The sequence below is a fragment of the Molothrus ater genome, chromosome 26 (assembly GCF_012460135.2).
Source record: "Molothrus ater isolate BHLD 08-10-18 breed brown headed cowbird chromosome 26, BPBGC_Mater_1.1, whole genome shotgun sequence".
Classification (NCBI taxonomy): domain Eukaryota; kingdom Metazoa; phylum Chordata; class Aves; order Passeriformes; family Icteridae; genus Molothrus; species Molothrus ater.
Genome location: NC_050503.2, coordinates 295,467 through 318,713, shown reverse-complemented (window position 1 = coordinate 318,713; position 23,247 = coordinate 295,467). Strand labels below are relative to the sequence as shown.

Here is a 23,247-nt window from a genome sequence, read left to right as displayed (position 1 = left end):
AGCATGTTGCTGATCTGCCCTCTTTAGCCTGGAGTTCCTTCTGGTGGTATTGACTTGGTGACTGAACCTAGAGAACCATGTCCCTTTATCAGCTGACTGTACTAGCTGTGCTGAACTATCTTAGGATTTCAGTGTCCTTTCAGCCCAGCCCAGGCTTCTAAACAGAGACAGATTGTGAGAGCTACTTGCCTTCTACCACATCAGGAATAAAAGCTGTACATCAGCCTAGCTCTGGGTGTACTGTTCAGTCCTTTCCCACAAGTCATACAGAAATTTACAGTGAAATAGCTGAAACATCTTCAGTGAGGAAAGACCAGACTAGCCCCCCTGCTGGTGGCTGATAATATGCCCGTTCCTTTGGCAAAATTGGAAATCCTTTATTGTGGATCATAATTCAGTATTAAAGACTGAGAAATACTTTATTCTAGCAGAGCCATAATTCATTTTGGCAGCTGCGCAGCAGCAATAGCTTCATGTCCCACTTCAGGATTGCTCCATGTCACCCATCTCTAAGTGGGGGCCGAGTGCTTAGGGACAGAACACCTTCCAGCCATCAAGGGCACCGCATGTCATCCTCCAGTGAGATCCAGCTGTGAAAATGCTATATCAAATACCTCTGTGTAGTGCTCCACAAAATGCACTTCCAGTCCTTCTGTAATGAATCCAGCAAGGTCATAATAATCCTTTTTGTTCTCTGATGGCAGAATGATGCAGGTAACACCTGCCCTCTTTGCCTGTGGGGAGAAAAAGTTGGGCTGTTGAGTCCTAGGAATCCTTCCATGTACCAGGAACACCCATCCCCATTTCTGAAAGCAAGAGCAGTTATTCTGGAGCATGATCCAGCTTTACTCTCTTCTATGGAGAGCACCAAGGGCATTCATGACAGTTATCACCAGGGTGAAGCATGTTCTGGATCCCCCCCTCAAGCCTCAAAACATAGTCTCCAGTGCCATCTCAGTAGCAGGGACAGATGAGGAGGGGAGGCATTTTAGTTGGATTATATCAGCAGCTTGGGGGATTGTTCAGAACATTCATACTATTTTACAGAGTTCTAAGTATCTGTTCCAGCTTGGGTGACGATAAAGCCTTGGATGAAAGCAAAGTTAGAAACAGCTTGTCAAACCAACCTACCCCAACAATACCCTTAGTACAATTCTACAGAACCTTTTCATAGGGACACCTTCCCTGGAAGGAGCACAGAAAGCAGAGCTGCTCCTCCCAGGACAGGTTTGTACCCATTGCTTTAGGGATGATCCTGTGTTTAGGCCTGTGGCCACTCACACTCCTCCTGCAAGGGCAGCCAGTCAGTGCCATAGCACAGGTTAGTCCTGTACTGACTGCTACAAACAACTACTTGTTTTTAAGTCATACAAGGAAAAGAAATCACACTGTACAAAGCTGTAGCCCAAATATATTTGGTGACAGAACACTGATGTGAAGCCCCAGCTCAATGGAGGAAGACCTAATAACATTCTTGACTGAAAAATATGTGTGGTGCAAGGCTTATGTAGGCCAGCATTGTGCAGGTCAAAAGTAGGGAGAGAGCCTGAACACTTGGAAAGAAATTCTGAAAACAAAATAGATGAAGCCAAAACTACAATTACTAAATCTAAGTTCCTCTTATCTAAGACATCTGTATAAAATTTCAAACAAGTTCACACTGGAATTAGGGAACAGAGCCTTGATTTTTAAGAATGTTAGTTAGAGATGTTGTCAAAGCTCCACTGATGCCCTCTTGAAACAAGCAATTCAACACAGCACAGGTGATTGCACTGCGCTAGTCTGATAGAGCAGAGAGCTCTGACAGCCAGTTAAAGCTGTCAGTCACCTTCACTTCTGCCAGTGTAGGTGGAATTGAGCTAGGTTAACATACATGCCTTGGCACAAAGCCTGGGGTCCCATCCCTTTCCTCACAGCCAGGGACACAACCAAGATCCCACAGACTTTTCCAGCCTGTGTATGGAATGAAATCTGCCTCTCCCAGTTCAAGGAGCAATCCTCCCCTGGCTGTCCCTGTCCCCACTGAGTCCATCCCAGGGCTCTGCTGTGGACAATGCACAGAGATAAGAGCTCTTACTGCAATAGTCTTCTCCTTGATTCCACCAACAGGAAGAATTTTTCCAGTCAGTGACACTTCTCCAGTCATGGCTACATTCTGCCTCACTGGGCAATTCATGGCCAGGGACAGCAGAGCTGTTACTATGGTACATCCTGCGCTTGGTCCATCCTTCGGGGTTGCTCCCTGTTTAAAAAAAAAAAAAAACAAAGCACAACTCCTCTGCTCATTCAAGAAGCAGCAGAGTCAGTCAGTACTCTTGTCCTTGTTGTTTTAATGTTGTCCAAATTTCATGAAGCCTCATAAAGTTTTTTGCGTATGTGTGTGATGGAATCCACTATTTGAATTGGCTGATATATTAACAACTGTGACATTCTTCACCTTATTCATGAGAAATAATCCACAAATGAGTTCACAAATGTGGTTTCTGCCTGATGCCACCGCCATACTCACTGAGCTCAGGTCTTTGAGTAAGCAAAATCACTGGAAAAAAGAGCACAAACACTTTGAAGCTCTTCGTTAGACCCAAGTCTAACATCACAAGGGGAGAGTGTCAAGAGTAACAAAGTAGTGGAAGACAATATCAAAAATCATTCAAGGCAGAAAAGATCAGTATGTAAAGCCCCACAAAATCCAGGCCTGAACTAGTGACAGTCTGGATTTATCTGAGATCAAACCTCTTTGTAGTAAGAACAGAAGAAATCAATGTTTGAGGGAGTAGAGACAGAGATCATGTCTGCTGTTTTCTCATCTTTCAGGGAATGAATTCACAGACAACAACGCGTACCTGGACAGACCCAGAGCAAGATGCAACAAAGACATTGCACACAGAGCACTCATTGATCCAGAAGTAAAGCTGGGGCACAATCACAGCTCAAAATCTGTCTTCAGTAAAGCACCCGCCCAAAGCTTGTTACACAGCATGTGAGCCATTGAGCACTGTGGGCATTTATTTTCAGCCCCAAATATTGGACAAAAGCAACCACTGCCATTACACGGACTAGAAGCATGGCACGGAGATCAGGAATAGTATTTCCAATCATGTGTAAATGACTTGAAGCCTTTAAGAAGGCCTGGTAACACAGAGACCTAAACTTTGATGTCTTTGTAACTTCATCCAAGCATTTATCCCAATCACTTATCTCTATGTCATGGCTTCCCCACCTGCACAACAGGGCAAACAGCTGCAACAAAAGCTTAGGTTTCTTTAGAAAATTATCCAAGCCCGTGTATTCTTGCCACATGCTTGCTGTAGAAAGGAATGGAAACATGGCTCATAAGAAGACCCTCACAGGAGCCTGAAGAAAATGTCTTAATTCCTTGGTTTTACTGCTAGAAGAGAGCATTCTGCACAACATATGGACAAATGAAGAGCCTTCCAGCTTTACATCTAAGGGAGCAAACCAGTCGGGTTGCTGTACATGCTCTGTGAACTCTGCATCAGTTTACCTCTGGCACATGCAAGTGGATATGAGAAGATATAAGAAAATCATTGTTGGGGTCCTTCTGCATCAGAAAGGCTCTTGCAAATGTGTATGCAATTTTGGCACTCTCTTTCATTACATCTCCCAGTTGCCCTGTTACTTCAAGTGACCCATCCTTGTTTTCCTTGTCTTTGGGTCGCCTCAGGGATGTTTCAATAAACAGAGTGGAACCTCCTAAAAAAAGAAAAACAACATCTGAAAAAAGTTGAAGGCAAATTAAACTAGAAGATTTTGGTGATGCAGAAGCTATGTCAGGCATTTGGAACTGCTGCTCTCTGATGAGACACTAGCCCTTGAGTAGAGAGCAGCTGAAACCTGTTCCTTAAATACCTTCAGGAAGGCCAGCTAGAAATCTCAACAGTCTCCATTCATTGCTTTTTTGGACTTCACCTTCTAGGAACACAGATGCAATCCCTACTTAATGGCAAAAAACAAGTTCTTATAATGGTTTCATGTTCTTTGTTTCCTCCAGAGAGTAAGCTGAGTTCACAAAACACTTTTAGCCACTTCAATTCTTCAGTTCTCCAGTGCCACGTATCTATTTACCTTCTCTGCCATACTGATAATTTCCCTCTTAACTACTTGAATTCTACCCAAGGTCAATTTGAGTATGAAGAGGTCATTTCCTTTGCTGTGTGCTGTATTTCCATCCTGTAGAGCACATAAGCCCACAAGTTACTAGGGGAGTAATCCAATGAATGGTAGCAGCCAACTGCACCCACTCCACAGAGTGCTGGAACACCTATACCTGCCCTCAACACCAGAAGCCAAGTCAGTGTTGCACATCACTGACGAGACACGGCGTTCCTCAGCTGTGCCTCAGCTGTGCCGTGTCTCACAGTGGCACCTCCTGCTGCTGATGTTCCTAATGTACATCATTTGTATGGAGTATGGAGCTTGAAGAGAAAACATGCTGGCCCTAAGCTAAGATGAGCCTGGGTAAGGGCCAAAGAAAGGCTCCCTTCTTCAAGGAAGTAGTATTCAGGACCCAAAGGCCAAAGGCAATTCCTTTTACTGATGCCTGTAGAAGAACATCACTGGACTCAGTTCTGTTTGACTATTACATTCAACTTTTGAAAATGACACAGAAATGTAGGCATTCACCCAAAATTAATTTTGTCTCACCCATAGCTGTCCAGGCCAAACCCATCACCACTCCTGGGGGAGTGGTTTCATACATGCGATCCACAGTGAAGATGGGCTTTCCTACAAAATCCTGCAGGTTTTCGGGTGTTACTTGGACCATCTCTGCTTCTCCACTCACAATTTTATAGGCAGATTTCCTCAATACCTGGGCGAGATAGTAATTTATCTCTGTAAAAAAAGCTGAGAAAGCTGATGCACAGTGGTCATAGTTACACATAACTTCCCCATACCTTTTCTACTTGTTTCTGCAGATTCCTCACCCCACTCTCTCTGCAGTACTGCTTGATGAGAACAGTCAGGACATCTGATGTGATTTGAGCTTTGTTTTCATCCAAGCCACACAGAACTCGTGCTTGAGGGACCAAGTATCTCTGAAAGAAATAATCCCCCACATCCTTCTCTTAGTATTTGTGACAAAAGCCTAGTGGTTCCAATTCACTCAACTTTCTGCTGTTAGCTCAATGCTGCTTTCTGGTGTCCACAGCCTATGGCAGACTGGAGTTACTTTAACTATGTGTTCAAATCAAAGGAACTCTGTTCAAAATACCATGTGCCTAATTTTTTAGGACATAGTTGGATGTAAATATGTAAGCCTAAATCTGTCAAAAAAAAAAATCTACCAGATATAATTCACGTAAAGCACAACAGTGATTTCTCTTACCTCTGCAATTGCAAGTTTCTCCTCTGCTACATATCCTGACACATTGATCACTTCCATTCTATCTCGCAGTGGCTCTGGAATGGTTTCTGTTACATTGGCAGTACAAATAAAAAGTACCTGGAAGCATTAAAAGATCCTATTAAGAACTTTAATTAACCAGTTGCTTTACCCCAAGTACTAGCAAGATCACCCTATCTGTGGAATTAGTTTTTAATCAAAGTCTGGATTTTAGAATTATGTAATAGCATGTTCCATACTCCCAAAATAAATGTTTAGAAATATACAATGCACAAACTGGGAAATTGGAATGGTTTGATAGGGACCAGAAAATGGGAGATCTAGATCTCACTCAGAGGTTCTTTCTACCTTCTAGGAAATTAGCTCAGAATGACCCCAATTATCTATACCTATTCCTAATATGTCAATTCTGTAATTTATGTCAGCTGCACAAAAAGTGCAACAGTGTGCAAAGATGACCAATTTCAAAAGCTTCACAGCATTAGGCCACCTCCCTTGACAGCAGCTCTGCCAATCATCACGTAAAGGAAAACTTTTGCCTTTTCTAGTGGAAACCACACATCTGTTTGTCCCTGGCTTTACAAGGAGTTAGGGCTACAGGACATATGTGGGTGATCGTGTTCTTTCATGTACAGACACTTCAGTTAAAACCAACTCCTACAGAGACAGCTGTGTACCATTTATGTTCCATCTGATTTTCCAATGGAATAAAATGTCAGCATCTTTTCATGGACAGGAAATCTCTGCAATGAAACACATTCAGACGTTCTGGCTCTACAATCTCTGCAGAAAAGAGAAATACCTTTGACAAATCCACAGGAACATCAAGATAATGATCCAAGAAGTTAGAGTTCTGTTCTGGATCCAATAGTTCTAGAAGGGCTGAGGATGGATCCCCTTGATAGCCTCTTCCTATTTTATCTACCTGTGGGAGAAAAAAATTTAATAATCTAAGAAGCTTCCCACCATGATAAATTCTCAAGCAAGATTTTTTTCAAGGCTCCATCTGAAAATGTTCATGAGTGTTCATTAACATCCAATACCAGTCTACCACTTTTCTGTGCACTCATCCAAGTCCCCACTATCTTCCTGTGTGAGCACATGACACGCCTGAGAAGACACAGGACTTTTGAATGTTGCAGAAAATCACTATGAAGTCTTAGGCAATGTGCATACAATAAAAAGCACTACTACTGCTGGGCTACTACTCGTTAAACTGAGATAAGCTACAGGCACAGACCAGAACACTTACTCCACAGTGAGAGGACTAGAGTGCTAGCTTACACCACTTCCCTAATATGCAAGTGCACACACACTCCTTACTCTGCTCAAGGTGCAAAAAGCCTACACACAGCCATTCAAGCAGAGCCACATTAGTGGCTTGGGCTGTTGTTATAGTTATAAGTTGATTGAGGCTCATGGGGACTTCCTGAAGTCATCTTGAATAACCCCACAGCTCAAGTAGGGCCACTAGAGCCAGCTGCCCAGGACCATGGCCAAGGTCATTGGCTTGTCTAGCAATGTGAACTTTCCTTCTCAGGATACAAACAGGGCTGCTGCTTCTTCTCCCTTACGAGTAGCATTAACTGGATGGCCTTAATGAAATTCACTGCTACAGCCAAGGCAGGTCTTCTGGCCAACACCAGTCAAGTATCATAACCTACAGGTTCCATTACCTTTCAAATCACGATACTCATTGGTTACATCATGCTGCAACAGATGACAGTTTATTGGTCCCACATACCATTCCTCCCAAGAATCTGCTTATTGTAGAAACAGGCAATCCCCCAGCCAGGGAATAATGTGCTCTGACTCCATGATTCAGGAGGCTGAACAAATGCTTTATTAAGCTATACTATATTACACTAATGCTATACTAAATTATATACTAAAGAGATACTATACTAAAGGATACTATACTGGAAAGATACTACAGAAAAACCCGTGACTGTCTGGAGATAGTCTGGAGACAGCTTTGACCCAATTGGCCAATCAATCCCAACAATCATCAGCAGAATCCAATTAACAAACTCCTTTTGGTAAACAATCTCCATAACACATTCCACATGTGCCAAACCACAGGAGCAGCAAGTAGAGACAAGAATTGTTATCTCTTCTTCTCTGAACTTCTCCCTGCCTTTCCCAGGAAAAATCCCGGGACAGAGTTGTGCCTGCTGCTCTCTGTGAAGAGACCGGAGGCTACATCTGCTGTTGGTCCTTCCCAGGTATGGCACACAAGAAGGCCATACCTTGAGTCTATTCTGAACACCTGCTATTATATCCTGTCTTTATTTGCTTTTTGACAAAGTATTAGGCTGGTAGCCCTAACTCATTTATTCTCAAATCAGACCACAAATTGACTGTGAGCATCTTATTCCTTAGAGTCCTGCTTTAGACCTACTGAGAGTGACTCTTGCTAATAATCCCACAGGCAACGGTGGATTTGTGCACAGTGATGTGCTCACACCTATGAAGGAAACACAAGAACTACAGAAACTCTGAATATCCAGCCAGGTCCATTACAATCCAAACAGCTATAATTTAATCAGAAGGACACAACTAGAATTTTAAAGCTGGAGTCTGCTATAAGGAGAGAAAACAAAGCATCTAAGGTACCAGTGTCACCCAGAGAACTTAAAAGCCCAGCCTCATATGAACAAAAAGATCCTGGGATTTTTAAGAGTTACTGCTTCACCTGTTCTCTGGGGATCACAAATTGATACAAGTCTTTAAGAGCAAAACTTAGAAGAAAGACCAAATACTTCACCTCATCAATCAGTATAAGTGGATTCTCTGTCTTGGTCTTCTTCAGACACTGGATGATTTTTCCTGGCATTGCTCCAACATATGTCCTCCTGTTTTACCAGAGATTGTATTTAGGGAACCACTGAAAACCACAGCATATATCAAGCATATGTCAGAGCATATATCACACAGGTGACAGAACAAGAATATCCTGCTGGGAAACAAGCCTTTATTTCTTCAACATCTCCAAAAGCATTCTCCGTCACCATATTAAGCACCAAGACCCACCTAATCTGTTTCTAGTCATGAATTTTGGCAAAACACTCCTGGACTACAGTTTTTATCTTTAGTTTAAACCACTTCTCAATTAGAGAAAAGCAAAGAGGTTAGGCTGAGAATAGAGATGTTTGATTTTTCATAGGATTTGGGAAAGAAATGTTAGAAGAGGTAACATTTTGCCTTCTCACTTGATAGGGACAAAAAGACCAGAGTAAATCAAAAGATACTAAAGGAACAAATTGCTAATAGCAAAATATAACCTTCCTGCTAGAGATTGTTTCTGGTATCCAGAAACAAGCAGAAGCAAAGAGGGTAACAACAGAGTGAAGGCCAAGAGGCACAGAACAGAGAACAACTGAAAAACATAAAAAATATTTTTCTCTGCTTCTGGGTAAGGCAGAGCCCTGCAGGTTCAATTTACTCTGCAGAGTGGCTGCTCTTACAGTTTTGAAAACACCGCTGGTTTTATGTTCAGATGCAGACCCTCTACTCTGGTGAGGCCACACCTGCAGTGTCGTGCTCAGTTCTGGACTTAGGAGTTCAAGAAAGACAAGGAACTGCAGGGGAGGGTCCAGTGGAGGGCTGCAAAGGTGATTAGGGGACTGGAGCATCTCTCATGGGAAAGGCTGAGGGAGCTGGGCCTGTTTAGCCTTCAGATGACCGAAAGGGGATCTTATCAAGGTGTAAAAATATCTGAAGGGTGGGTATCAAGAGGAAAGGGCCAGACTCTTGCCAGTGGTGCCCAGTGACAGGACACAGGCTAATGGGCACAAACTGAAACACAGGAAATTCCACCTGAATACGAGGGGAAACTTCTGTACATTGAGGGGGGCAGAGCCCTGGAACAGGCTGCCCAGAGAGGCTCTGGGATCTAGATCTCTGGAGACATTGAAAACTTGTCTGGACACCATCCTGTGTAACAATGCCACCGAGTGCCACATCCAGTCCTTTTTTATACACATCCAGGGATGGCCACTCCACCACCTCCCTGGCCAGACCATTCCAGAACTTTATCACTCTTTCTGTAAAAAGCTTTTTCCTAATATCCAACCTAAATTTCCCTTGGCGCAGCTTGAGACTGGTGTCCTCTGGTTCCATCAGTTGCTGCCTGGTGAAAGAGACCAACCCCCACCTGACTATAACCACCTCTCAGGAAGTTGTAGAGAGTGATAAGGTCACCTCTGAGTCTCCTTTTCTCCAGGCTAAACAACCCCAGCTCCCTCAGTCGTTTCTCACAGGGCTTGTGTTCCAAGCCCCTCACCAGCCTTGTTGCCCTTCTCTGGATGCACTAAAGAATTTCAACATCCTTCCTAAACTGGGCCCAGCACTGGACACAGCACTCAAGGTTTGGCCTCACCAGTGCCGAGTACAGGGTCAGAATGACCTCCCTGGCTCTGCTGGCTACACTGATACTGGCCAGGAGCCATTGGCCTTCTTGGCCACCAGGGCACACTACTGGCTCATGTTCAGTCAGCTGTCAACCAGTACCCCCAGGTCCCTTTCTGCCTGGGCATTGTCCAGCCCCTCTGTCCCCAGCCTATAATGTTGCAGGGAGTTATTGTGGCCAAACTGCAGAACTCGGCACTTGGACGTATAAAACGTCATCACATTGGACTCTGCCCATCCCTCCAACTATTCCAGGTCTCCCTGCAGAGCCCTCCTACCTTCTAACAGATGGACACACGTTCCCAGCTTAGTGTCATCTGCAGATTTACTAATGAAAGACTCAATCCCCTCATCCATCTGGTCAATAAAAATATTGAACAGAACTGGCTCCCCCACAGAGCCCTGAGGGACACCACTGGTGCCTGGCTGCCAGCTGGACGCAGCACCGTTCACCATCACTCTCTGGGCCAGCCATGCAGTTCAGTTCTGAACCCAGCACAGAGTGCTCCTGTCCAAGCCATGGGCTGCAGCTTTTGCAGGAGTCTGCTGTGGGAGACAGTGTCAAAGGCCTTGCTGAAGTCAAACGGACAACATCCACAGCCTTTCCACACAAAATCCAGAGCTTTTCCTGCATCCATCAGGTGGGTCACTTGGTCATAAAAGGAGATGAAGTTGGTCAAACACGACCTACCCCTCCTAAAACCCCTGCTGACTGGCTCTGATACCCTGGCGATCGTGTAAGTGCTGTGTGATGACACTCAATATAAACTGTTCTATTATCTTACTGGATACTGAGGTCAGACTGCTGGCCTATAATTACCAGGATCCTCCTTCCCACCCTTGTTGTACATGAGCATCACATTGGGCAGCTTCCAGTCATCTGGAACCTCCCCAGTGAGCCAGGACTGCTGGTAAATGATGGAGAGCAGATTAGCAAGCTCATCTGCCAGCTTCTCATCACCCTGGGGTGGATCCCATCTGGTCCCATAGATTTATGAACATCCAAGCAGCTCAGCAGTTCTCTGACGGCCTCCTCCTGGATAACAGGGGGCCCATTCTGCTCCCTGACACCATCTACCTACCCAGGAGGACAGCTGTCCTGAAGACAAGCCATATTTCCACTAAAGACTGAGGCAAAGAAGGTGTTAAGCACTTCTGCCTTCTCCCCTGCTTTAGCAGGAGAATGGTCTAGACGATCTCCAGAGGTCAATTTAATCCCAACCATTCAAGGATTTTTTGTATGTGGAAGGAAAATAAACCTATGGAAGGGTCAGATCTACCCATTTTTTATTAACTTCTTGTTTTCCCCATGAATCTACCAATTTTTTATTCACTTATAGTTATTCCCATGAATGTTCTTGTTTCCAGGTTTTCCTCATGCATCATTTCTATCCTGATTATTTGGAAACCAAGTCTCAATCACATCTGAACACACACGTGAATGACCCTGTTTAAACTGTCACCATTCTCTACTTCTGACATCTACAGGAACTCATGTATTAGCATTTATCATCAGTCCAATGGTTTTGGGTAGCTCACTCAGCTTTTCAAAGCTGAGAATACACAAGAAACAGGGAGAAACTGCACTTAAAAGCACAAATATAATTATCTTCCAAACTCCACCCTTTGTTACCTTTTTCACCTCCTTCTGTATCTCAACTTCTGTCAGCAAGGGTTGGCAGAACAGAGATGAGAATTACATACATTGTCCAACTTCAGTTAGATTCCTATTTACTTTAGTAAAAAACTGCTGGATAGAGATACTTCTCAAGTTACACTGACCTGTGTCCTTTTATTTCTGCAACATCAGTCATCCCTCCAACACTGAAGCGGAAGTACTCTCTGTTTAGGGCTCTGGCAATGGAGCGAGCAATACTGGTTTTGCCAACTCCAGGGGGTCCATAAAAACACAAAATCTTCCCCTGGGTGGTTCCTCGCAGCTGGCTGACTGCAATAAATTCCTGTAGAACAGATAAAGCACCAGCAGTGAACAGAAGGGAACATCAGCAACACCAAAACACATTTGTTATCAGGTCAAGCAGTGATTACAAAATAAGCATCATACACAAAACTGGTTCTCAAAGGACTTGGGGGAAGGCAAGGGGAGAGGCTAAGTCAGGATACTGATGCATCTGTTTTGCCTCTGGTTATTTATATGCTTGGTTGTCCCCAGGTTCTGTGCTCTGTATCAATCTCACCAGAAGAAGCAGTCTCTCTCCACTGCCTTGAAGTGAGAAGACAGAGTTTAAGTTCTTCTCCCAGCTTCTCTTGTTCTCACCTGAGTCTTTCAAGCTACATGTGAGCATCTCCTACTGTACCACTCCCATGCGCTAAGTTAAGCTTGTCTTATTTCACACTTCTGTGACAGACAACCCTCAAGTAACACTGAACAGTTGAGGAATCAAAAGATCACAGTTCAAAACTGAAACCTCAACTGATTATACACTTACAGTGAAGAAATAACTGTGCAAGTTATTTCTTCCACAGCATTTACTGCAAACCAGAATCCTCGCCCAGCATTTAGTGCAAACCAGAATATTGCAGTTTGAAATGAGAATGCGACCTTCACTGCCACAAGTAATTAAGCACTGATTACCAGAACATTTGGGTCTCTCATGCAACTTTCTGTTTGATGCATGAATTAACACCAATTAAATGGCAACTGCAATCTAAAACACATCCAAAATGCCTGATGTTAAGCAATGTTAAATGGGACACAGGGCCTACTCCTGCCTTACCAGAATTCGTTTCTTGACGTCATCCATTCCATAGTGATCCTCCTCCAGAACTGCTTGGGCTCTAGCCAGCTCCAGGTTCTCCTCGCTACACTTACCCCATGGGATGGATGTCAGCCAGTCCAAATAGTTCCGTGTAACACTGACAGAAACACACAAATGAGAGTGATTGACCAGCTCATGTCTTCCTCCACCACCTTCCAAAACAACCTCATCCAGAACAAGTGGGATATAAACTACTCATGGAAAAGAGCCATCACTATTTGGGCTGTCACTGCTAACCTTTTTCATAGTCTTCAACCTCCTCCCACAAAAAAAAAAAACCAAAACAACAAAGCTTTTTTTCACAGCTTTTGCTTTTCTGAAATAAAGAATCTCCAACACCACAGAGAAAGATTTAAGATGAGGAAAATGATGCCAGTATGGAAGTTAACAGTAGAGATAATCAGCACAAACAAACTGAAGAGAACACAGCACTCTACTACGACAACCACTTCTCACTGTTCTAAAACTACGTACTTAGATCAGGAATTCAAGTCTACAGGAAGGTCTGCACAATGCAGTAACTATCAAATTGTGCACAGTCATGGACACAGGGAAGCACAGCCGGGCTGTCTGTGCCCAGGATCCACCTGAGGACAATTGCCATGCCACCAGAGCTTTGGCTTTTTTCTCCCAAGTACTTGCTTTGCAAATTTGCAACCACTGTTACAACTCTGAAGGAAAGGGAAAGGTACTAACACTGACTGTGAAGCTGAGTATGTCTTTTCTATGATTGCCAAGATGCTGCTCATCCAAAGGCATGCTTGCCCTTAAGCACAGTCTTTTACTCTGTAAAAGATACTTTTAAAAGCAGAGACGCAGAACGTTAAGAGAGCTGATGAGTACACCAACTGCTGTATAATATAGCACACCCTGACTCAACAGACAAGAAATGTTCACTTCAACCTCAGTTTCTGACAATTCACATCACAGAACACATATTACAAACTATTCATTCACTTCTTAGCAATTCCAACCCTGCCCCAATACTTCAGGGACCAGCTCAGGTAGCCAATGACATGTATCAGCTTCTCTCACATCTGCCGAAGACACCAAAGTACAAGAAAGAAGAGCCAAAACAGGGCAGAAAAAGAATCACTGCACACTTCACGAGGAACTAACTGCACATTTTGTATCTCTAGCATCAGACTGCAAGAGAAGACAGAAGACCTAAAATGATCAAAAGAGGTAGACTACATAAGTAAACACAGACAATTTGGAGAAAAAATACTATAATGCAATGACATGCTACAGGGAACAGAGGGGCGGGGAGGGACTAAGGTAAGTGCTTAACAGAACTGCACTGATGTTTCACTCTCCCAACAAACCCTGACAGCATGACATGGCCATGCACTCACTTGAATTCTGAGGAGTGATTATCCAACAAGCCCAACTTGTTCAGCTCTTCATCAATCACATCCATGACATGTTTTGGCACTATCAGCTCCTTTAGTCGCTCACGGAATTTCTCTTCTATAGCATCCTTGTCCTCTTTTTCCAGACCTAGTTCTTTCTTAATGATCTTCAACTGCTCTTGAAGAAGATACTTGCGATGTGTTTGCTTGATCTTCTCCTCAACCTAGACAAAGCAACAAATACAGTAACTAATGTGCTCCTGGTACAGCCCATCTACCTCAAACTCTTCCAAATACTTCTCAGTTATGACATTCCCAGCAACTGAAAATACTACGTGGAACTCATCTGCAGTGTATTCTAACACAAGAAGTGACTTAATAACATACTCCAGCACCCTCCATATCTTGGTGGCCTTCATTGGCCATGATTCAGTGCTTCAATGTTCTGTTTGTGTTGGGGAGACCAAAAGCTGGGCAGAGTAATCCAGATGTGACCACCTAAGTACCAAACAGAGAGGGCTAACCACTACTCTCTACCTGCTGCCTACACAGGACAACTGAAGCCCAGTATGCAGTTGGCAGTTGGCCTTCCTCTACTAATTCTACTAATTCACGGTCAGCTTCCCTCACATCAGGGCTTCAAAATCCTTTCCTGTATAGCTATTTTCTATCCTGATTATTCCAGGCCTGGTCTGGGACTATGAATTTCTTGTGGCAGAACTTAAGTAGGTTCTTACTGACTCCCCAAGGGGATACCACTAGTAGCTGGCTGAAGTTACCACATTGATCACAACCTTTTCTGCCCATTATTCTAGCCAATTTTTTTTTCACCAACCACATACTACATACTTCCAGTCTGTAATATCCCAATTTAGTCAGAATACTATTACAGTTGACCTCAGCAAAGGCCATGCAAATGTCAAGGTATACAACAATCATTGCTAGAATACTAGAATCATTTAGGTAGGAAAAGACCTCTGAGATCATTGAGTCCAACGATTAACCTAGCACTGCCAAGCACACCATTAAACCATGTTTCCTTTCTGTGTTCTTGGCCTTCTCATAAGAGAAGACAATTAGGCAGTTTGCTTTTGGGAAATCTGGCCATTCCATGTCCTTTTGCATGTGCCTGTCCAGGACTTACTGGAGAATTTTCTCCATAATCTTCCCAGGGGTTGGGGGCAGGCTAACATGCCTACAGTCTCCCCAATTCTCCTTCTTGGAGATGGGAATGGCATTTACCTTTTTCTGTTTCCCAGAAACCTCTCCCATGACCACAGTGCTTTAATGATGAGTGAAAAAACAAAATAATGACATTGATAAGCACTCTCAGCATCCTTGGATGTATATCTGGTCCCACAGACTGCATCTGTTCAATTCACTTAAGAAGTCTCCAACCACTCCAATCCTGGTCCAAAAGCATTTTGCACTTAATATGAATTCTAAAAGCCCCAGTTACTGGGAGTTAACAAACAAAACACAACTCAATATTCTCAGATATTTGCACTTCACATACTTCATTACCATTTAGAGGCAGTTATTGTATTCTGATTAAATCTTACAACAGACAGAAATTATTGCAATTCACAAGAGTTAGCAGAAGGTAATTTGAAATAACACTGTGCAATTTACATTAGTGCACGCTACAGACAGTATTAGGCTGTATATTGTTACACCGATGCTTGGTAAACTGCAGACCTCTAGATTTATCTGCTTGCATGAAATGACAACTTAGACACAATTTAACAGCAGATGCTGTAGCCTCCTGTCTTGTTACTTTTACCATGTGCATGAAAAAACATGTTTCTAACACAAGAACAGAAAACCTTAAATCTAAATAATGCACCCTTTAGAGCACATACCCATACTAAGCATCACAGTGGTGGACACAATACCAATACACACAAGGTATTTGTTACTCCAGAAGCTTACCTCTCTTCCAAGACGCTGCTGAAGTTTGCTCAGCTCATACTCCTTTTTCAGAAGGGAAAGAGCTTTATAAAGCCGTTTGGGAATCTGCAAAAGATAGACACAGAATGAGTTCTGAGATGCCATACCCTTGTTAAGTAACACACACACACACACACACATATATATATATATATGTGTGTATATATATATATACACACTCACACTCATATATATACATACTTTCTCCGTCCCAGAGAGAAAGGCAGAATAAAAAACTCCAACAACAGGTTGTCTGGGAGAGCTTTACAGCACTTGCAGATATGGAAACACCAACATGGAGGAACTCCACAGCATGCAAAGAAAATTATTTGCTGCCAAAGATGTACAGCACTCTGATTTACCCACAGTAAATCAGTACTAATGACCTACTATTTCCTTCAACAGGAATCTAGTCACTGATATTAACACATCATCAAAAGTAGCACTGAAGTCTCTTCTGTACTGAGGCTGGTAAAGAAAAGGTGACATCCAACAGATGTACTGATTCCATTCACATTGCTTGAGTTAAAAACTTCATCTTACACTGGTTTCTTCCAAGATGTCTTGAAGTTCGTGTGACTCAGCCCCTGTTAGGGCTGCACCCATGTCACTCAGATAGATAGGGTTATCTACCACACGCTGTCCAGCCTGCATCATCTGAAGTACAGACTCTCTGAAAATAAAAGGTAAAAAACCCCAAAATGCTGTGTAAATTTACATTCAAAAGGGAATATCCTAATTTACTTGTTAAGACAGTGCAATAAAATGAAACATAGCTCAGTTTCATAGCAAACTATTTTTGAAATTTGACTGCATCAATACTCAGTAACAAACAGATAAATCACTTGGTTAGAGGAATGATCACCAATATATAAAACTAAGTATCTGAAATGCTCTCCAAACAGTTACGTAGGATTTTTTTGTGCCAGGGTTCCAAAACTTTGATCCTGCTTGTAAGACATGGATCAGATCATGATGCTTATTGTGAAGTGAAACCCACAGCTTATTGCAGTGGGCTTCACTTAGACCCAGATCACCTGCCTTAGGACTTAATCATTCTATGATTTTTCTAAATTGCCCATCAGGTTTTCAAAACTTTGATTCCAACAACAGACAGAGTTTACATTCCAAACCAAAAGTCTATGTAACAATTCAGCAAATATCTCTACTTCATTACAACAGAAAGGCAAGTGGTATAGAAAATGTCAGCATCTACCAGTCCGAGAACATGCTATTCCCAAAGCAGGGCAGCATGAGAAGGACATACCTGTACAAGGGGTTCAAGGCAATGATGTCCCGGATTGTTTTAACAATTTCTGCAGTAAGTGCCTATAAACACAACAAAATCTAATCACCAAAAGAATGGAAAAGGATAGGGAAGATCTTAGTACAAATATATAGTCCAGCCACTCACTGCAGTGGTGGGCTGTCATGGTTCTTGGTACTGGGGCAATTCCTGCTCTCAGGAAAGGCAACAAGGCCTAGAAGCTGGCTTTCTGCATGCACAGAACTTGACTGGCTCTTGGCCAGAAGATACAATCTGGCTGAACACCCAAGCCACCTCTGAGGAAACACTCAGTTTGATGGAGGTGATCACACAGATTTAAGCACAGACCAGCCTCTTCATTCAGCAACTTTTTGAAGTCAACTGTTTTAAGGAACTGAGCTGTTATAATGAAAATTCTTTACTTTCATATAATCCCCTTGTGCAGTGACTGTGAGAAGAAGGGAGTATGTGCTAGTTTCTGCAGGCGTCATTAGAGCCTGATTTTAGAACTTTTTCTTTTAAGCAAGAAGTGTAGGTGCAATTCTACAGGACGAGTCCAAGTTTGTAAACTAATTCACTTACTTTAACCTCTTCTGTGATCTGAAAATCTTCATGAATCACATTCTCTACTTCTACCATGAGAACTTCCTTTGAAGAAGCAGCTACAGGATCTAGTACCAACTCCACAGCTTGGTCCTTTGCTCCAGTCTCATCTTCAGCCTCCTTCTTAGATCGCTTCTGTTTCCTTCTAATTTTTTGTTTGTTCTCAGGTTCCTCAGGCTCAACCTCTAGTTGTTTGTTTATACGAATCCTGAAAGCCAAAAGAAACCAGCAACAATCTATCTCCCTATCACATGTGATTTCAGCTCTTCAGCAGGAAAAGGACAAAGACTAAGTTGTATTTTGAGCAAGCTAAAATTTAGAAAGGACACACATTTGCAAGACATGATGCTTCATTATTTTGGCTTTTATAGAGGAGTTTCCTTTTCTATGTGTTTCCCTATTAATGCTCCTCAAATCTGGTACCTAGTGTGGTTCCTATGGACATGATTGACCAGTGCTCCATATCTCAATCAAATATAAAGACCAATCCCCAAGTTATATCTTAGGAATACCAAACCTGTCAGAGTTATAGGGAAATATTTCTATTCCAAGTAACCCCAAACCAGTAGCTCATTTCCAAAATGCATTTAAATATGGTTGTGCTTTAATAATGCAGCAAGAGGTCTAAGATTTCATTTGAAAAGGAATTGACTTGTGAATTCACATGAATTTAGCTTAGACAGGACTGCTTATTCTTTGCTATCCAGAACAAATGCAAGTGAAGAAAAGTGAGGAGATGGAAAAAACCCCATGCTCCAAAGCAAAACTCACCCTGGATCTGTCTCTTCTGCCATGTTTCTGTCCTTGTATTTTTCCTTCTAATGGAAATTACTTATTTGATGCTTTTAAAAATACAATTTCTTAACTTTGTTAAAAATATCTAGCATAAATGGCTAAAACTAGATTTTCAGCAATAATCGTATTTTCTTCATTTCAGTTCTGGGGCAAAATTATGTCTGGGGCAAGACATAATTAAAATTCTGGACCCCCCTCCACTCCTTCTTTTTTAAAGCAAAAATACTGGCTTGAATTAATTCCAGAGATTTTTTTTCACCATTACTAAGCCTTGCTGTAATTGTCAAACTGCTAAACTTCAGCTTAATGAATGTTTGCTTGCATCATATCACAGTTGATATGACAATGACATGCACTGTCTCTCCTGTTTTGCAGCTAACCTGTCACAGTTGTGACAGTACATGAAATATCCTGACACTCTCAGGATATGGCATGGTAACAAAGCAAAAACTTGCCATACACAAGTTGTGTAGAAAAAATGCATGTATGTGGTGAAACTGATGTCTCTGTTTATACAGCAGTCTGGTGAGATGCGGTGAAGTACAAGTAACCAACCTTCGGTGTCCCATGACTATCATGCGCAACTTGTCTCCAAGATCCTGCATTTCATGAATCTGGACAAAAGTTCCCATTTGGTATATTTCATTCAGATCCTCCACCACATCAGATTCATTGCTATTGAGCAAAAAAAAATTGGAGTAGATATTCAGAAACTTGAGATAGCAGGTCAGATTTAAAAAGAAAAAAACAATCACTGGTTGCAGAACTTTCAACTGGATTTAGGGGCAAAGACACTTAATCCCCATTGCTATCACCATGTAACCCCTTTCTAAATCACCCAAGTATCTCCTTCCCAAACAACAACACCTTTTTCTAAACCAAGACTCCAGCTCCCAGCAGGACTGCTGGTGGCAACAAAGACCTTCATAGCATGAGGATGGTCCAAGACCGGCCACAATTTCTGCAATGCTATCTAAGGCAGGCATTTAGGATGACAGCTTTTAGTGTAAATGCAACCTGGACAGCTTATTTCTGTATTTTTTAAAAAGATCAAGACAAACAACTTACTTGTCATCCTTTTTAAGAAAAACACCAGCATAAGGCTGGGCAAGACGAACTTTCCTCCTCAGCAGTTCAACCAGCTTCTTATTTTTCACCTAGGACAACAGGTATGCAATCAGAGGTGGATTTTCTGTTATCTTTGCACTCCCAGGGTGTAAGGCCAGGCACGATGACACCCTACAACTAAATTATGAAGTTGGAGCATGTACGGTTCTAGTCTTGTCTCCATTAGAGCACAGTAATATAGAAGTGGAAAAAAAGGTAGAGAAACATGAAATTTAAGTATTTTGAACAACTCACTTCCCAGTCAAAATAAGACAAGCTCAAAGGCTGGGGAAGGAACTAGACCTGATCTGTACAACTCTTACAGGCAAGAAACCTGAGTTACTTGAACAGTATCTTATAAATTTCTTTTGCTATCACTGTTCCCTTCCCCTTCCATACCTGCACGTCCTAGCTCTCTGTGCCTGATGGGGAGTTAGTTCACCCTTCCCTATCAGTTGCCTGAATTCTGCCCAAAAACTCTAGTTAAAATCCTCTTCTCCAAAGCCTTCTCTGCTCAATTCCTCTCCTACACCCACGAGTCTGAGTTCCTGCCTTGAGTTTCAGCCAGTATTTCTTCCTAGTTTACCTCCTTCCTCCCCTCTGATCTCTAGATGCCACACACTTGTCCCTGGCAGATCTCCCAGCACCACTGGAACTGTAATCACAACAGGCTGAATCCTCAGTGACCAAGGAAATAACTCAATGTGAATTCTGCTGTTGCATGGAGTCACCCTGCCAACCACTGGGTGCTCTTCAAAGTGATGAACATAAGCTGCATTGCTCAACACTTTGCTAACAACCAGCATGGTTCTGACAGAACAGCACAGGTAATACCACCACTGCTGGCCTATTCTAATCTCAGCACACCTATTCTAATTTTGCACAATGTTTAGAAAAATATGCTCACCAATGTCAGAGACATTAACAGGAAGAAAATTAGTAATTCCATAGGCACTATAGAGACTCAACCTTGTCAGGAAAATTGCAGCACAATGAACTCACAGGATAAGAGAAAACATTTAACAATTCTGTGAGACATTGTTGACCCAAGCATTGAAATTGATGACTTCTGTACATAAGTCTTGTATGACTACACGCTCTTAATAATATATAATCTTCTCCTTCCCCCGACACATCTATAAAGACACTAGAAGCTGCACATATTAGATTTGGATATGCAGAAAAATACTATAGTAGAAATAACATTATGCTAAATAATACTACAGGAACAAGAAAATATTGATTTATTTCATACTACATTTACATCAAAATCAGACTAGCAACATACCAGAGAGGCACAAAAATACAAGTACTTGTTCCAGTATTTCTGGCCTGTAAGCTCAAGTCACACATCAGTGATATAATTCATAACTCTTAAAATCTTTATGGGGTGCAGAGGGAAAAGATCAGACTCTGAAATGGTGTTTACCATCCCCATCCCTCAACACCTCTCCCACCGCAGCTGTACTGCTCTACACCGAATTCCTGCTTTTTCCTTGCAGCTCACAGCTTGCTGCCTTCACCAACACGGGTCTCGGTGCTCTGACACCAACCTACGGCGCCGAAACAAGGACACGTTTGCTTAACCTTCATCAGAGAACACAAAAATGACAGCGATCTTCGAGAGATAATGTGCGAATCGCCGACCTTCTCTGTTAGAAGCAGAGCTGCTGACGCAATAACTGTGAAACTTCAACTGGCCCAAAAGAAACCGTTATCCTGACAGGACTCGGTTACAAAGCTCGAGCCAAAGGCCGAGCAGCGGCTGCCCGTGGAGGTCACGCACGCGGCTGCCTTGCTCTGCAGTTCAAGGAACCTGCCAAGGCAAAGAGAGCGGCCCGGAGATGCGGCGCCGCCAGCGGCGGGCTCGGGCGGTGACCCCCGCACGGCCTGGGGTGATACCACCCCGGGACCCCCGCCCGAGGCCGCAACGCTGGGCTGAGCCGCCTCCGGCCCCTCTGCGAGCCAGCCCGCAGCACCTCCGGCCGCGGCTCCGGCGGCCCGCGGCCCCTCCCACCGAGAGCTCGGCGGCAGCTCACCTCGATGATCTTGATGAAGCGCGGGAATACGGGGTTGCGCGTCACGGCGATGAGCGGGACGTTGGGGAAATGCTCCGGGACGAGCAGCGGCGTCAACGCCGTTATGACCGGCCCGGCCCCGCTGCCGTCCGCACCGCCACCGCCACCGCCGCCGTCCTCGCCGCCGCCTTCCAGTGCGTCTCCCCCCGACAGACCGCCAGGGCTGCGCTGGTGCCAGCACGGGCCGGCGCTGAAGGCGGCGCGGGGCGGCGGCGCGGAGCCCAGCGGGGCCGGGACGGCGGCGGCGGGGGCCCAGAGGCGGCGCCGCGTGGGCCCCAGGGCGGGCCCGGTGACCGCAGGCCGCCAGCGCCCGCACAGCCGCCACCAGCGCGCGGCCGCCATGCTGCCGGCCCGCGCGCCTCACTTCCGCTCTCCCGGCAGCGCCCGCCCCTCCCGCGCGGGCTCGCGTGGCGGCGCGCACGTCTGAGCACCCCCGTGAGCGCGTGTTCGAGCCCCGGTCCGGGGCCCGGCCGGGCGGGTGCCAGGGGGAGGGACGCGGCCGGCATGACTGTGGCTTTGGCCACTGCCCAGCCTTCCCTTTCCTCCTCGGTTCCCTGCAGTCGGCTGCCCAGACAGCTGCCGAATATCTCCAAGAATAGCGACTCCGTAATTTCTCTAATGACCCTGTGCCACTGCTCCGGCAGCTTCTGTGTAAAAAAGTCTTTCCTGATATTCCGAGGGAGCCTCGCGTGTTTCGTTTTGTGCCTATTGCTTCTTGTCCTGTCACCAGGCACTACTGAGAAGAGCCTGGCTCTGTCTTCACACCTCCCCTAGGTAGGTATTGCTCTACATTTATGAAACCCCCGAGCCTTCCTTCAGCAGGCTGCAGTGCCAGGTGCCCCAGCCTTTCCTCAGGGCAGATGCCCAGTCCCTCCATCATCTCTGCAGTTCTCCGGACTCTTCATGGTGTGTCCATGGGCACTCATAGTGGGGAGCCCACAGCTGGACACAGCTCGCCAGCCGTGGCCTTAGCAGTGCTGAGGGAAGGCTCCTGTCCCTGAACCTCACCAGGCCAGGACAGGCAGGGGCACAGCAGTGGCTTGGGTTCAACTCAGGCACCGGCAGAGCCCTTAGGTTCTTCTCCGCAGAGCTTCTCTTCAGCAGTTTGGCCCTTGTGTGTCCTGGTGACTGAGATTATTCCTCCCCAGGTGTGGGACATTGCATTTTTTTTTCCACTGAACTTCATGATATTCCTGTCAGCCCGTATTTCCATCCTGTTGAAAGATTAAATTCAATTTAAAGATTCAAAGGAGCCTTGAGACTTGTCTCAGTGGTATTTGGTGAAAAGACAAAAGGCAATGGGCACACATTGAAAGACAAGAAATTCTATTTAAACAAATAAAAGCATTTTTACAATGGTGGTGATTGAGTGCTGGAACAATGTGTGGAAGGTGCATCGTTGGGGATGTTCAAAATCCAATCAGACTAAGTTCTGAGCAGCCTGCACAAGTTGCTTCTGCTCTTGAGCAGAGGGGTTTGCACTGGGGATCTTCAGAGACCCCTCAGCCAAGTTGCTGCTACCACACAGGAGTCTGCATGG

General features: G+C 44.2%; 1 protein-coding gene across 1 annotated transcript; it reads right to left on the bottom strand.

Moving 5' to 3' along the window:
• Positions 1-352: 352 nt before the first annotated feature.
• LONP1 (lon peptidase 1, mitochondrial) lies at positions 353-21,911 on the bottom strand. Its single transcript, XM_036399248.2, has 18 exons — positions 21,669-21,911; positions 19,591-19,679; positions 19,078-19,197; positions 17,707-17,935; positions 17,125-17,186; positions 16,401-16,530; positions 15,840-15,923; positions 13,911-14,131; positions 12,514-12,652; positions 11,558-11,736; positions 8,133-8,220; positions 6,168-6,290; positions 5,348-5,464; positions 4,917-5,057; positions 4,666-4,831; positions 3,506-3,714; positions 2,078-2,242; positions 353-734 (listed from the first exon to the last, which is right to left on the bottom strand). The coding sequence occupies exons 3-18, from the start codon at positions 19,152-19,154 to the stop codon at positions 570-572; spliced, it is 2,295 nt and encodes a 764-aa protein (XP_036255141.1). The 5' UTR covers positions 19,155-19,197; positions 19,591-19,679; positions 21,669-21,911; the 3' UTR covers positions 353-569.
• Between the last annotated feature and the right edge of the window lie 1,336 nt (positions 21,912-23,247).

Excerpts from the sequence above, each read along its gene's own strand:
- LONP1 (XM_036399248.2), bottom strand. The coding sequence starts at position 19,154 with ATGGGAACTTTTGTCCAGATTCATGAAATGCAGGATCTTGGAGACAAG. Across the intron at positions 17,936-19,077 it reads ATAGTCATGGGACACCGAAG|GATTCGTATAAACAAACAAC; the intron begins GTTGGTTACTTG and ends TTTGGCTTTCAG. Across the intron at positions 14,132-15,839 it reads AGCAGCGTCTTGGAAGAGAG|GTTGAGGAGAAGATCAAGCA; the intron begins GTAAGCTTCTGG and ends TGCTTTGTCTAG.